At 42.2% G+C, this 16,418-nt stretch overlaps 2 protein-coding genes across 2 annotated transcripts; both read left to right on the top strand.

Annotated features, from left to right (window-relative positions):
- The first annotated feature begins 116 nt into the window (after positions 1-116).
- tsr3 (TSR3 ribosome maturation factor) lies at positions 117-5,299 on the top strand. The gene is made up of 6 exons (XM_062527038.1): positions 117-645; positions 827-1,034; positions 1,336-1,529; positions 1,778-1,948; positions 3,322-3,376; positions 4,346-5,299. The coding sequence occupies exons 1-6, from the start codon at positions 525-527 to the stop codon at positions 4,479-4,481; spliced, it is 885 nt and encodes a 294-aa protein (XP_062383022.1). The 5' UTR covers positions 117-524; the 3' UTR covers positions 4,482-5,299.
- Positions 5,300-5,489: 190 nt separating this feature from the next.
- pdpk1b (3-phosphoinositide dependent protein kinase 1b) lies at positions 5,490-16,300 on the top strand. Its single transcript, XM_062527037.1, has 14 exons — positions 5,490-5,612; positions 7,417-7,614; positions 7,869-7,911; positions 8,035-8,172; positions 8,558-8,702; positions 8,798-8,895; positions 9,103-9,178; positions 10,025-10,093; positions 10,196-10,292; positions 10,394-10,567; positions 13,118-13,347; positions 13,500-13,557; positions 14,125-14,277; positions 14,599-16,300. The coding sequence occupies exons 1-14, from the start codon at positions 5,589-5,591 to the stop codon at positions 14,710-14,712; spliced, it is 1,617 nt and encodes a 538-aa protein (XP_062383021.1). The 5' UTR covers positions 5,490-5,588; the 3' UTR covers positions 14,713-16,300.
- The last annotated feature ends 118 nt before the right edge of the window (positions 16,301-16,418 follow it).

Below are 16,418 nucleotides of genomic sequence, written 5' to 3'. Positions count from 1 at the left end.
TTGAATAAACGACCCATTGGTAATCTGATTTTTTGTCAAGAGAATAAAGGACTCGTTTCTGATACAAACATTACAAAGATTGGCATCGTTGCGCATGCTCAGTGACAGCTGGCAGTGACAGATCCACAACGTGCGATTCCCTAGTTAGCAAGAAAACAGGTTATGTGGAGAGGAGTCGTCGCCCGTCTTCGCTACTGTAAAACAGAAACATATGTTGAAACAAGATCAGTGCCGATAGTGAATCGTATGTTTGCTGAACATGAAATTGGCTCTTAATAGCTCCCTTGTGTTTCAAAATGGCAACCTCCAAGTGGACTGTCTAGGTAGCTAACTTGTTTAGCTACTTGCTCGAACTTCTTCAAGCTCTGCATGTCATACTGTATACATACTTTTGACAATATTTGCTACCGTTGAGGGCTTGTTTTGGCTTGCAAGCTCTTTATTGCAAGCTCTTTACACTTTCGGTTGCCAGTGGTCGAGATAGCTATAACTTTGCTGAGTGGGAATATTGAAAGAGCTTAAGAATGGGAAAGAAGAAAACAGGGAAGATTGAACGGTCTGGGAATCGGGGGAAAGATACACGACACAAGATGAAGGGGAAATCATTGGAGACTTTCACTGAGGAGATGCATCACGCCTTGCAAGGTCTGTCTTGGTCTTCTCTCCGTTGCCCTCACACCAAAATGCATTGTTCGTCTCTGCATTCAACTATGCAACCTGGTTCAGTGTGTCAAGTTGTCATTGACCTGTGTGTGTGTGTGTGTGTGTGTGTGTGTGTGTGTGTGTGTGTGTGTGTGTGTGTGTGTGTGTGTGTGTTCTGCTGCAGCCAGCGAGGAGGCTCATGCAGAGGGGGCAGAGGTGGTGAAGATGCCATGCCCGTTGGCAATGTGGGACCTGGGCCACTGTGATCCAAAGCGCTGCACAGGCAGAAAGTTGGTGCGCAAAGGCCTGGTGCATGGGTTGCGTCTCAACCAGCGCTTCAATGGCCTAATCCTCAGTCCCATGGGCACCAAATACGTCACGCCTGCTGACAGGTGAGCCTAGTAGTTGGTGTCACTGGTTAACACACATTGGGTGGCTCTCAAAGTCTCTCCTTGATGCTCGGTCCTCCAGGCTCGTTCCAACTGATCTATAACTAACACTGGATAGACTATACCATTGCTGCCGCTCCAATGGCCCTCATTCTTTATCTAGATCATTTGTTTGCCTTTTTCAAATGTGTATACACTCTACCTTCTGTGTACATTTCAGAAATGTCAGCCCTGTCAGTTCATATTAATGTTGTTCCAAATTGTCAAGTGTGTTGTGTAAAACTTGATCCCATCTGGTCACCAGGGAGATTGTTGCTCAGAGAGGCCTTGCGGTCATCGACTGTTCGTGGGCTCGATTGGAGGAAACGCCCTTTAATAAGATGATTGGCGCACACCCACGACTGTTGCCCTTTCTTGTGGCAGCCAATCCAGTCAACTATGGTAAACCCTGCAAGCTGTCCTGTGTAGAGGCTTTCGCTGCCACTTTTTGCATTGTAGGTGAGCATCTTTCATCTTTCATACTAGTCATGAAAACACCACACTCTAATAAAAGTGCTCCACATCAAAGTACTGCATATTGGGTTGGATGTTCAGTGATATTTGATACATACAAACATTTTCCTTTATGGCTAAGCTTTATGTGTTTATTTAATTTAATTTAATAATTACTATTATTTATTTGTTTTACTTTATGTGTCTGTTTAATTGTTAATGTGTGTGTGTGTGTGTATGTGTGTGATTTATAGGGTTTCGGGACCTAGCAGTGATAATTCTCAAGAAGTTTAAATGGGGAAATGTATTCCTGGACCTTAACAAAACCATACTGGAACGCTATGCAGCTTGCCAGTCAGAAGAGGAGCTGCTGGCTGTGGAAAAAGAATACCAAACCGCAGCCCCCCAGGAGGAAGAGGAACTAGGTAAAGCTGATATGTAACATGATGGATATCTTTGCTTTACTGCTCAACCAGTATCTGTGCTGTCACAACCTTGCAACCCAGTGCCACTGTTCCTGCCAACACATGCTATGGGTGCCTCTCAACATCTCTCCTCTAGCCTCGGTCCTCCAGGCTCGTTCCCACTGATCTATAACTAACACTGGATAGACTGTCCCATTGTTGCCGCCCCATCATTCTTTATGTAGATCAGTGAGGACGAGGCCCGAGGAAGGAAGGGAGGATGTATAAAAGACGAATGAGTGGCACCCTATGTATAGGGCACCAAGTGTCAGGAGTGGACTCCAAAAATCCCAGTTGAAAAGAGTGGCTTTAATGCAAAGTGCTTCTCATTCTTACTTGGGAACGTTTACAATTTCAAAATGCACCAACAGCTTGTTACATTAGGCTGCTCATGTGTTGCTGCTCTTATACTATTTTGTTTATTATTCACACTCGCAACGCACCAATCCTTCAACAGAATCTATTTTGGCTACCTCAACATGCTAAAGACCACTGCATTGCAATGTCAACGGCGCAATTAGGGCACGGAACAGGGGAAATATATGGAGCTCGATTGCAAAACAGTCTGTGACGGGTTGAACATTGGAGAAAGACGGTGTGCAAATCTTTTGAAACATGGCAAGTTGCGTTCCAATTTTAGCTAGCTCTAAAGTAGGGTTCATTCCAAAGATTAGCGAGATGAGCTGCGATGCTCTAAAACCTTGCAAGTGCGACAAAACATGTTCAATGCTTTGCGACGGCCTGCGGCGGCTTGCCCGACGTGCAACATTTAATTCGCACCGCTGCAACTCGGTTTCGTCCCGTCACAAATCTTTGGTGTGAACTGGGCCTAATACTAGAAAGCTAATGATTTTATGGAGACAATGTAATGCCGCAAGCCCAGTCAGCAAGACACCAGAACTAACACTAGCCAGCATGTAAAAATGTGTGAGTGATTTATGTAACAAATACCGTCTGTTGACAGACTAGCCTACACATTAGTCTCACCTGCTTCAGATGTAAACTTCTCAGAGTATAGCATACATTATAGCACTCCTGACCTAAAAAAAAACAAAAAAACAAGTCCATGTAGTTTACTACAATATTCAAAGGTCATTCTTTTGCAGTAGCCTGATACTAGATTCGCATCACTTCCACTATGTCCACAGCCAGATGTACTGTATTATCTTGGTAAAACACAAAGCACCACAAAGCAGTTCCACTTAGGGCACTTAAATAGCCAGCAGTGGTCCAGTTGCAACCACAGTGATGACTATCTGTTTTTGCTGTTATTCTGTTATTTCCTGACCGTGTTTTTTCTTTTTTTCTTTTCTTTCATGTGTGTGTGTGCACAGATCCCTTTGATGTAGACTCAGGCAGAGAGTGTATGAATCTGAATCGGCCCATGAGGTGAGTAACTCCTTGGCATAGACACCAAATCAATTAATGCAATGTAATTTTTGACCTAATCAATTCATGCAGTGCAAATTCAGTACATTGACAGTCAGCATATCAAATCTGCTTTAACTGGCACAACAGACATCTTTACTTTTAGCCAAATCGTATCACATTTGATATTGGATTTGTGGTTGAATTGACCAAGATGTACAGTACTTGGGAGGGTTGGTTGTGGGTTTTTGTTTTTTTAATCAAGATAACTTGCACTCAAAATGTATCAATAAGTTTGCTGCCACCAGTTGAACATAAATGTGTTCAGTGAAGTGGAATGGGTACTCTAACCAGGGTGCACTGCTGCCATATGATCCTATTCTTATACTTGTTCATTTGGCCATGGCTTTCATCCTCAGCGACAGCGACATAAGTCATACATAAGTCTATTATTACAAGATTCAGTCTCCCCAGACCAGCTCAGGTTTAAGTGCCTTGTTCAAGGGCACAACGATGAGAGCCAGGACTTGAACCTGCGACTTGTCCGACCACTGGTTACTGCATGCCAGCCCAGCTCCTTAGTTCCTTACACTACCACCACGTGAGGCACTAATGGGACACTGCTATCCCATAACCATCACCAAGTGTTTTTGCCTGTCTAGAAAAGCGCTTTTTTATCAGTATTATTTACAGTTTTCTGTCAACTGAACCACCATAGTTCAGACCAGATTGGTTGGCCCTAACATTTAGGAGATGTTTCAAACCTTCAACAACGTCAGCTAGCCATATTAGCCCTCTCCCATTACATTTGCCCATGCAATATTATACATACTGTATAAAGATACAGTATTTATAATATGCATAATATGACACACTTTCCAACAAGGATGACACCTTATATCACTAATAGTCACTAGGTATAGACCTACAGATGTATGGATTGAGCTTTTTATTTGAGCGTTAAGTCTGCATGTGTTTACATTTTAATAGGAGAGATGATGACGAGGATGAGTGTGATGAAGCCGAGACATCTGAAGAAGAAGAAGAAGAAGACCCAGAAGAGGAGGAGGAGGGTGAAGCAAAGACTGATGGGAGTGCAGAGGACCGTGATGAAGAGGCTTCCTGATCTCTACGCTGTTAATGTCTTTCTTAAATAAGATGGAGGTCATCACCTGAGGTTGAGTTCAGTGTCTGTCCCTCTGAAAGGAGTAAAGGACCTGTGTGGACTGATCGTGGGAATTGAGAATAAACCTTATAGTGTCAGTTTTATTATGCCAAGCGCTCTCAGTGATGTCAAATCAACCTGAGCTATGTAGTAAACAATGCACAAAGATGTTGTCATTTGGAGTGATGCACAGACAGTAGGTCCCATGTAGGTGAGCGATGAAAAGTAATAGAAGCAAACTTGTGCCTCAGATCTTTCATATTAGTTTAAGTGTATGTTGAAAGAAAGGAGAATTGTGACTCATTGTGCTAATATGTTCAAAATGTTTTTATGACATAAGCTCATAAGCACGTTTTCATCGAATTGAGCATCACTTTGAGTGCCTCTTCTGGTCTGCAAGTTGTATGAGACATCATTTTGTATGTAAACCTGCCATCCCGAAATTGTGTTCTTTTTAGCTGAGCAGTCTACATGAAAATACAGCAATTTTCTAATGAAAAAGATATATGCTATGCAGTGTTGAACACTGTTCGATTTGCTGCTGTACCACTACCAAGCGGTCTGTGTGGAGAAGCTCAGTTAACATCAAGATGCTACATACTGTATAAGGGGAAGAAAAGTAGACCTGGGTTGATATGGTAAAAAAGGGCATCTCTGTCTGACAGAGAAACTTGATATGGTGTTTGAGAAGTAGGCTAAATAATGTGTCCATATTGTATTTTTTTTCCTGAAATGATGTGTCTTTTAAACACCCTGAAATAAATAAAACAATTTATGTATTTCCTCTTTTATCTAATTACTTCCTTACTTAATTGAGTTTTAAATTACAATGAGCTTTTCTAGTACTCTGTTCAGCTCAAGTTAGTCTTGCATGACAACTCGTCTGCAGTCAGCCTCGCTCCGGACTTCACCACAAGAGGGCGCAAACAAGCAGTGGTGCTAGAGCCGCTCGACTGCGGTAACATTGTTGTGGAATGACGTCACAGCTGGAAAATGAAGGCGCAGAGGCAGCCATGACTACAAGCTCTGTAATTATTTAATCCAAATAAATACTCGCGGAAAACTTCCATGGCAAGAGCCACAAGTCAAATTGTAAGTATTGTGACTTTTAGATAAATGCTGATTCGAAGCCGTTGCCCATGGTAAATAGTATGGCAGCTGTAAAATAACATTTTCTGTAGGCCCTTCTTCGAGACTCGATGGTTAGCATTAGCTAGCTAGCTAGCTAACCTTACATAGCAAGCCAAAACCTAGGACCTTCGGCGAAATTGTTGTGCTAGTTGCTAATGTTTAAGATCTTACTTTGCTTTAGCATATGACAAGTTCCTAAAGCAGTTCTAGAAATGTTCCTCTTTTCTGTCTGTTGAATACGTTATATTGTAGTCTTGGCTGATCTTGTAACCTTAAGCACGGGGTTTGCCAGTGTTGTGTTTACAGTAGGTCGTGTGTGTGGCCTTACCTCTTTTATCCTATAAGCAAACACTATTTAAGCTAACTCGAGCTAGCTAGCCTGATCCAATGCACTTGTGCGAACTTACGAGTCAACTTTAGCATACACGAAGGGGCTAACGTTATGTGAAGTTCATAAACAGTCAAGCTATGCAAATAAATCAGCAATTGATGGGTTTCGAAACACAAATTGATGTAGTTTGTGTTATCTTAGGATCAGAGGATATCGATAATGTAGACAACATAATCTGCTGACATAGATTGCAACTTCAAATATCTAAGATCGCTTTTCTAACTAGCTAATTTAATCGTCAAGGTAGTGTTCATGTCAGATGTGCGAGCGAATGATACTATGCTTGCTAGTGTAGCTAACTTTAGCCACCATTGAGTAAAAAAAAAAAAAACATACTCTCAACATTCATTACCTTTCTTCGGAAATGAAAGTTCCTCTATGGTTAGCCTTTCCACGGTTTACTTATGTTTGATTGATATATGGTTGACGTGATTTTAATATTCAGTTAAAAACTTAGCCTGTGTGTACTTCAAGTGAATTGCTATTTTCACGAAATCGGTGGCTAGCGGTTGTTATCTGGTATGTTAGCGATAGCTAACGTTACCTTGGGCAGCTAGCGTTCGCTAGTAGTGTAGTAGCAGTAGCGCAGAACTTATAACGGCAGCAATCCGTCCTGTGTGCTAAGGTTAGCTCACCTCTGGCCTATTAGGCATTCTGTCTAATAAGGAAGTTTTGCGCTTGAGTCATGCCGATTTTTCAGTGTGATGTTTTATGTTTGATTCATTTTTAGAAAAGTTAGCGAGGACTTTGAACATGACCTACCAGCTGGCTAATATGGCCAACGCTAGCCAAGTTGTTTTTACCAATAACAGTGCTGTATCGTGGACGGCCTCATGTTAAACTCGTCACTTTGCTAACTAGCCACCTACGACATTGTAATTCGCAATGGAGGGCTGCCAACGGCAACATGGATGAGACCAGGTAGCCCAGGCAAGCTAAGCTGTACAATCACATAGCTAACGTGACGTGTCTCTTGTCCATAAGAAGCTAGTTGTAGGTAGGCTAAAATGTATGCTTAACCAGCTAAATCTCCTTGAATGGCATTGGCACGGCTCCCGCCTGCATTTGTGCTCAGTGCTCATCTCGTTTATTGTTACCGTCAAAGGCCGTTGCTGACTGTTGGGCCAAAGTTCTTAACGGTTAAAACCTGTAGCTGGCATGATGGCACAGGATGGCTAATGGCTGCACTAATGGGCAGATAAGGTTTTGCATGTCCATGTGAAATGGTGATGCACCTGTTTGCCTGTGGGTGTATGAAACTTAGTCTGTGTCCTGGAAGTGTGTTATGTAACTAGGCATGTTTGTGTGCGCGCTACATAGTATGTCAATTTCTGTCTCACGCTTTTCTTCCTCTCTCCCTTCCTCTTTTTTTAGTATGATGTTGCACCCCTCCACTCCTCTGTTGTTCACTGCCCCTGTCCATTCATGGTAAGAGGTCAGCAGGACACGCCACGTCTCCCAGGCAACAGCATGGAGGGTCCAGTCGCACCTCCCCAGCCCGCCCAACCGAAGAAGAAGAAGTCTGAGGATTTCAAATTTGGCAAAATCTTGGGAGAGGGCTCCTTCTCTACTGTACGTACGCCCATATACCCAAATACACACGTACATGTACACGCACACGCACATGCACGTACATGCACACCCCAGTCTGTGAAACCACAGTGTTGTTATCTTCTATACACCATGTAGTTCCCTTCTCTGAAACTTTGATCACTCCTTTTTGTATTCTGTCAGTCACGGGTTGTTCAAGGGTTGAAATGTTTTATTTAGTCATATGGTCTGTGTTTTGATGATAAAATTGCCATTTTTGTCCTTTTTCCTGTTAGGTTGTCCTTGCGAAGGAACATACAACAGCGAAGGAATATGCCAGTAAGAATATTGATAGCAATTTACATTTGGCCATTTTTAAATATGAGTCGCTGTTTCTGTCTGGTGAATGTCTATGATGTCCGTGTCAGTTTGCGATTGTAAACCTCCGCTGTTCTGTTGTAGTTAAAATCCTGGAAAAGCGTCACATCATGAAAGAGAAGAAGGCCCAGTATGTGAAGAGGGAGAGAGACGTAATGTCAAGCCTCGATCATCCCTTCTTCGTCAAACTCTATTTCACTTTTCAGGACGAAGAGAAACTCTGTATCCTTCACACACCCACACCAAAAGACACACACACCTGCCGAAGCTCTTGGTCACCCTCACACCCATCTACTGATGCTATTTTTAAGCTTTAAGCAATGCCCAAGGTCCAGTTCTTTTGTTGTTGTTGTTTTTTTTTGTCAGTGTAAAGACAGAGCCTTGATATTGATATAATCCTTTGATGAGATTATCTATTGATCATTTGATAATGTTGCATTGTTAAGAAAAGGGACTTTGCCCCTTTCTTTCCTAATGTAATTGTTCATATTTCATCATATTTGACATGTTGGCAACACGCAGATGACCAATTTGCTTAAAACTATGCCGTATTGTACCACAGCACTGTGCCCGCTCTGAAGTCTATGTTCCTTAACCACTATTTTAGACTTTGGCCTGAGTTATGCTAAAAATGGGGAGTTACTGAAATACATCCGTAAGATCGGCTCATTTGATGAGACGTGCACAAGATTCTATTCAGCTGAGATTGTGTCTGCGCTGGAGTACCTACACGACAAAGGAATAATACACAGGTGTGTGGGACATGGAATATATATTGTATGTATGTTTTATGAATGTTTGTTTTGTGAATAGTGTTGTGATGTGTTATAATGTCTTTGCGGGGCAGAGACCTCAAGCCTGAGAATATTCTGCTCAGTGAGGAGATGCACATTCAGATCACCGACTTTGGCACAGCAAAGCAGCTCTCCTCCGACTGCAAGCAGGGTGAGTGCACGCAGACATTCCCACACACACATACACACACACACACACACACACACACACACACACACACACACACACACACCTCTGTTGTGGTCGGTCAGTTCCTGGGTCTGCTCTGTCGTGTGTGGTGGTGGAATTGACTTGTGATTTTGGTTGTGTGCCACTCTCGCTCCTGTGTTGCACTGACTCCGTGTTCTTGTGTTGCAGCAAGGGCAAACTCTTTTGTTGGAACAGCTCAGTATGTGTCCCCGGAGCTTCTGACTGAGAAATCTGCCTGTAAAAGGTGAGACTTGTACACAGATACAGTCAGAAATATATTATTGTGCTAGTCGATGCCTTACAGTACATGGCAGCCTACAGTATACCAGTGTATGAATGGGTGAATGTGAGGCATTACTCTGTTAAGCAATTTGAGTGGCTGGAGGAGTAGAACAACACTATAGATATTATAATTATGTTATGACATTATAGATAAACGCAGTCCAGTTACTGTTGTCATTCTTTTAGAATTAAGTCTCTGGCGTGGGAAAAATCTGGGTGCAAGGATGACGACCTTTCATTTGATTATAACCTCAATGTTATATGGTTTACCAAAACTGCCACTCATCACTCTGTCTTTCTTATGCATGTTTATGAGTGTGAGAAAATCATTAATCGAAATCACTTCCTGTTTTTTTATTTATTTTTTTTTTCATCCATCTTCAATATTTTCAACAAGGTTAAGTTTTACAGAGGTTTACTGGCTTCCATTTTATTTTAGCATGATGAATGAACATTGAACAACTACATCTAATTTATTTAATATGTTTTTGTGTCCATAACAAAGTTTAAGTGATGGATGTTTTGGTAGGAAAACCTACTAATGAAGGATTTCATGAATAGTTGCCCCAAGGTTTTCTGTAGATCACTTTAATGGCCCTTGTTGTTTTACAGTGTAACCTGAATTACTATTTCACTTGTAGGTGCAGCTTATCAACACATTTGATATCAAGTTGTTTAGATATATTGGCTAATCAATAGGTCTGATTTGTCAGTATCACATATACTGTAGTTCTATCGTTTTCTTGGTGAACATGGTTGATGTTTTGATGGTGACTCATATCTGCTTGGTTGTTTTTCTCTTCCACAGCTCTGATCTTTGGGCACTAGGCTGCATCATTTACCAGCTCGTTGCTGGGTTACCACCATTCAGAGCTGGGTAAGTCCACTTGATTTTTCTCATCCAGCACTGCAAGAGTGGGGTGGTTTCTACTGCTGAAACTATTGATATGTGCCTTTTTCTATTCTGATCTTTTCACAGAAACGAGTACCTAATATTCCAGAAGATTATTAAGTTGGAGTATGAATTCCCTGAGAAATTCTTCCCCAAAGCCAAGGATTTGGTAGAACGACTCCTGGTGAGTATAGCAACACCTGTGTTAAGTTGCAGACTCCAGTCCAGTGTGTGCATATGTGTTACTTTTTTTCACACTGTTTTTTTAAATATTTTCACTTGTAGTCCTTGGATCCTGCAAAGAGAATTGGTTGTGAGGAGATGGGTGGGTACGAGCCTATTAGGACTCACCCCTTCTTCGAGTCAGTTTCTTGGCGAGACTTACACCTTCAGACCCCACCCAAACTCAACGCTTACTTGCCTGCTATGTCCGAAGATGACGAGGACTGCTACGGCAACGTGAGTACACCCTACTAGCTTCTGACCCAGTATATGGGGACATTCAGGATAGGTGGCCCACCAGAGCTACAGATAAGCAAGATAGATAGATAGATAGATAGATAGATAGATACGTTATTGATCCCCTGGGGAAATTCAAGCTACCCATTAAAGCTAAGTCCAAGTCCAGAGGGAGCACACCATTGTTGTTCTTAAGTTCCCTTTATTATTATTCCCGTCAGCCCACTTTTTTGGCCAGCACCTGCTCTTATAGCTTTTGAAATATTGCCGCCGGTCCAACTCTGCAACGTGTGGCCAGAACCAGTATAGTGTGGATATTGAAGATGGCATCACTGGCCCTTGTCGTTTTCCCGCCATATTGGAATTTATCGAAAGCGAAACTAAACTTTCGCAGGTCACACACTTGACATACATGATCCTTAGACCAAGCCTCACAAAAGTCAGTGGAAGGATTTTTGATTTTCAAAGGCGTTTCCCCACCCCTAACCCTATGGCTTAGCCACCAAACAGGAAGTAGGTCATATCTCAGGAACGCTCTCGTATGAAAACCAAACTTTTTACATCGACTCAGAACCTTAACGCACGTTTTGACCGTTACGCCTGATTTTCAAAAATGAGGTACAGCTACAATCCATATTCCATTCACTTTACCCGTTTGTGAAAAGCACCTGAGCAAGCACACTTTGCAGTTCCTTGGAAATGTCCTGTAGTTGTAATTGCATCATAACAAGTGTTGCCAATCCTTCTATTTGCTCCCTTTGATAGCTATGGGCATATATATCTAAATCATACTACAAACTCAATTTTCTAAATGCAACGCTGCGATTATTCTGTGCTATGTGACTTCACTAAACCACATATACTTGCACTTGCCGGTCGCACCACCAACTCTGCAAACCGTCAAAGAAGCAAAAATGTAAACAAAAGGACCAGCTAGCAGTGTTAAATAAGATCTGAGCAGTAGAGCTACTTTGGTTGAAGATAAACCTCTTCATTACCTTTTGATGGAACCCTCCATGTCCCTGGTTCTAGTTCCTTTCTCTTAATCATCCTTTGCTGCAACTCATGCTGGTAATTTCGTGAACTTCTCCAGCTGACTATTACAACTATTAAAACTTCATGACTGTTAAGGCTACACAGCCGCCATTCGCCTGTGCTGGTAACTTTGTCTACTTCAGTGCAGTGACAGAGGGGGCATTTGCGATGCAAACATTTGATGTCACAATTAATGAATTAATGCCTATCCGGTATAAGCGTATAGTTAACACAGCTAACCACCAAAAACACAGCTGTTTTAAAATTACCTTACCAGGGCCCCAGCTGTGGCGCGACTGGCTGGGGCACCTGCACCACACGCCGGCGACCCGGGTTCGATTCCCGCCCCGTGGTCCTTTCCGGATCCCACCCCTACTCTCTCTCCTGCTCGTTTCCTGTCATACTCTCTACTGTCCTGTCCAATTAAAGGCATAAAAAGCCCAAAAAAATAATCTTTAAAAAAAAAAAAAAAAAAATACCTTACCAGTCGGTTCTTAGGTTACATGCATGCTGCTAATCGCTGATAACTTTGCCTGTTTTAAGAATTTTGTCTCCGCAATTGACCTTGTCGTGATAAGAACAAAGTAGTTGATTTGCATGCATGTGTTGAACTTAATGTGCACTGCGGTGTTCATGATACTATCAATTCATGCACCACCTCATGTCATAACGTAGGCTTGGGCTTTGGCAAGTAGAATGCTCCATTCATTGACTTGAATGGGATTTCCCAACATTCTGCCGGTCATTATTTTCGACTAGAGGACCTCTGATAAATGAATGACCGCTGTCAATGGCAATGGAGGTTGTGCTTCTAATTCAGGTCTTTCATATCACTCTGCAACAAGTCTGGTTGCTTATTGCAAAGGAATTTATTTGAAAGTGAAAGTTCGCTAGTAAGACATTGTCACCCAACACCTGAAACTGTCAAGTTCTATCTGTGTGGTGAACTATTTATTTGGTTAGCAGAAGCCAGGAAACGGTAGCAAAATCATTGCTAAAGACACATTGTGTCAAGTTTCTTTTTCTCGTTTTGGCAAATAGTTGCATAAAAAGCAGGTTAATGAGTACCTTCGGGGCAAAACAAGACCCCCTCGCTTCGCGTCGGGGTCCGCTTCGCCCTGTCGGTACTTATTTTCCCGATAATGACCCCATACATTGTCCCTTACTTAAAGTAGCATTTGAACACCGAAAGGAACTAAGCAGGTTATTTACAGAGGATTCTAAAATTTTTACTAAACATGGGAGCTTGGAGATTAGTCTGTTATTCAAATCACTAGGGTCTCCTTTATGTAGAGAGGAATCACTAGCTTTTCTTGTATTGACTCTTTAAGGTGTCAAAAATAACCGGATCTGGGGCCGTCATCCTTGTACCAGTCCAAAGTGCATGTGCATGCCCACCTGCCTATAATAAGCCCATCTAGAAACACAGGATACTATTATTATACACTAATTACGTCCTTAATTAAATGACCTCTTTTTCTGCCTTTCCCTCTCGTCTCCCTTCAACCTCTACAGTACGATGACCTCCTCAGCCAATTCAGCAATATGCAGGTGACTCCGGCGGTAGAGGGCTCTTCCCCTGCCCCCCCTGCTCCCGGCCCTAGTCCCGCTCCCATCTACAACCCGACCCTATCTGTGGATCAGTTCATACACGACCTGGACAGCAACAGCATGGAACTGGACCTGCAGTTTTCTGATGAGGAAAAGCGCCTGCTGCTTGACAAACAGTGTGCCGCCAACCCATGGTATTCAGATAACCAGCTGATGTCTTTGTTATATATATTCTATATTCTATATGTTAATATATTCTATATATTAGAATATATGTTAGAATATTCTATATATTCCCATGTTTTGTTTTTTAACTATTTATATCACCCTTTTTAATGTGTTTCAGGCACCAGTTTGTAGAGAACAATCTTATTTTGAAGATGGGCCCTGTAGACAAACGCAAGGTAAGGCAAGAAATTCACGCCCACTAAATGTTGCCAAACTAGCTCCTGGTCATCCAATGCCTTCGCCTTAAAGTACCGAATAGCTGTCAACTAGCTAACTAAATGATTAGGCCTCCCACCCTGAGGGGATTGCTAATGGGTTTGTGTGGAATGTAAATAATTTAAAATACCTCAATCTCTGATTGCAGCTGCTTAAACTGAAATATTCTGCTTTACCTGTGATGACAAACTAAATATCTGTGATGTGTGGACAAAACAAGGGCATTTGAGGACATAGCCTAGAGCTTAAGGAAGCGCTGAACAGCAATTCTTCACCATTTTCGGACATTTATCTATCAAGCAACAAAATAATGAACAGATAAATTGACTTTGAAAATAATTGTTAGTTGCAGCCCTAAAGTAGTCTGGAAAATCCAGACCCTGGTAATCTAGAAAGGTTAAGGTTCTGGCTACGAGTAATGTAATGACCCAACTCGAGGGGCGGCACCAAACATGTATTTGGATGCCTTACATATAACACCTGTCCCTGTGACCTGTGTGTTTATTCAAATGTCATTCTGTTTCTAGGGCCTGTTTGCACGGCGAAGGCAACTACTCCTGACTGAGGGTCCTCATCTGTACTATGTGGATCCAGTCAACAAGGTTCTAAAGGGGGAGATTCCCTGGTCTCCAGAGCTTCGGCCAGAAGCCAAGAACTTCAAAACGTTCTTTGTTCATACGGTAAATAGATTATAAAATGTTAAATAGTGCTCAGGAAGTTCGAGTTCAATGTTTGAAGGTGATCATTGGGGTCTGGAATTCTAATTCAGTGGAAAACTAAGTCCAAGGCACTCTTCTTTTTCACAAATACTTAAATCTATAAACATATATTTAATACAAAAGCCTTTATTTCAATGGCTATTTCGTGATTGAGACATTGACATTTGGAAATGGGTGTCAATGGGATCCTTCCCAGAGCAAATTTGTTGACTGTTTTGGCAGGGTTAGCCCAGGCGAGACTTATTTTGCATTCATTTAATGCTTGTTCTGTTATTCTCACAGCCTAACCGGACATACTATCTGATGGACCCCAGCGGAAACGCTGACAGATGGTGCAAGAAGATCCAGGAAGTCTGGAGGAAGATCTACCATAAGCACCAGAACCCTGGCCTATAGGAGTGCAGATTCTCCTCGGCCACACCTCCCCGCATCCCTCTCGGCCAATTACAGAACAGAGACGGTCCCAAAACTGCACATTCAACTCGTGCAGTTTCTAGAGTAGACTCCATCTCCTCTCATTTTCATTGTTGCTCTCTTCCTTCTATCCTCTACCCCTTAGTCCCCTCTCTCACAGTGCATCAGAATACTCTGGAATACTTTTTTTCCCTTTTTTTTTTCTTTCTTTGTGATCCCATTCTTGCTTTCCTGTATGCCGAGTAATTTTTTTAGTGCACAGGTCCGATCTAAGGTAGTGTGGCATTTGGAAGTTAGGGTAGTATGGCATTGAGTCGGTAGTCTTGATGTTTCTCCATTTTCCTAGAGTTTCACACTTACCGACCCAGCCAGAAGAGATGAGATGACTTATAAAGTAGAAGTAATTAAGAAATATGAACTGTCATCCTTATGTCATCACATTTTCTGGATTGTTCCTCTGCCCTCTCTTTTTCTAATTTTCCCATACCTGTGTGTAACTTCTGTCATTAACTTCAGCCTCCTCCAAGAACACAAAAGCCCCACCCTCAGCTCTGATCTGATTGGTCACCATTAGAATAAGGCGGGTCCTTTCCCTTCATTGGCCACCATTGATGGTCTTACTGATATGATTGGATGAGTGTTTAGAATGTTTTCTGGTCTTCATTTTGTCCCTTCCTCCAAACAGCCTCATCCTGAACAAAACTCACCCCAGGAGCAAAACCCAACTGTAACACCCATGCGTCCCAATCATCCAATCACCTCCCCCCCTCCCCCTCCCCCTATAACAATCACTGCAGAACTCTGGGAAATGTAGTTCTATAGGGGTGTATCCACAAGGGTTACACATCAGCCCTGAGCCAATGGCACGACTGATTTCATTGTTTGGTTTTTTTTTTTCTTTTTTTTTTTCATCCCCCTCTAGTCTAAGGCTCTACGATGGGGATGGGGGGAGGGGGTGTGTAATGGTTGTGAGTGTGAGCGTGTGAGTTGATTGGTGTGCCTGTGAGCAGCGAGTGCACTGTGTATAAGGTTGGTGGTATGCGCTTGACTGAGTGTGTGTCCTGTCTCCCTGGGGGCGTTTTAAAGGAAAGGCGGCAGATGGTTGCGTTTGTGTATCTCCCCCTCTCCTCTCTTGGCTAGAGGAGCAGGGGGAACTGTGATGTACAGATGATGTAATATTGAAATCTGACGTGAGAAATGCAACGATGCTAGGATCCAGGTTTTGTATTTTTATTCTTGTATAAGGTTATTGGATGGCTAATTCTAGCCTCTAGTCATTCTGTGTTATTTAAATTCTAATATATGAAAAATCATATTTGGATTGAAGTCATATTCGGGGGCCATGCTGTGTGTATGTTTTGAGATGTAAAGCCTTTGAATGTGAAGAATTATTGTAAACTATGATATTTTACAGCTTTTTTTTCTTACTATATCATATACATTTTCTATTTGCTCAGTGATTTAATCATATTTCTGATCATTTGAAGCCTGTCTCGTTGCCACGGTGAAGTCTGCTGTTCTGCAGCGCCACCTAGAGCTGAAATAAAGCATGTAGGGGTTTAGGCCGACAGACCATGTGTCTGTGTGTGTTTGTTACACTGTCTTTGATATCAAAGATTGGGAGGTTGATTTGAGGTTTAGGTATATATATGATGGTTATGAAACAACAATGCTAGGTGCTAGCATTT

The sequence above is a fragment of the Sardina pilchardus genome, chromosome 22 (genome assembly GCF_963854185.1).
Source record: "Sardina pilchardus chromosome 22, fSarPil1.1, whole genome shotgun sequence".
Classification (NCBI taxonomy): domain Eukaryota; kingdom Metazoa; phylum Chordata; class Actinopteri; order Clupeiformes; family Clupeidae; genus Sardina; species Sardina pilchardus.
The sequence above is the reverse complement of the archived record's forward strand: the minus strand, read 5'-3'. Positions and strand labels throughout refer to the sequence as shown.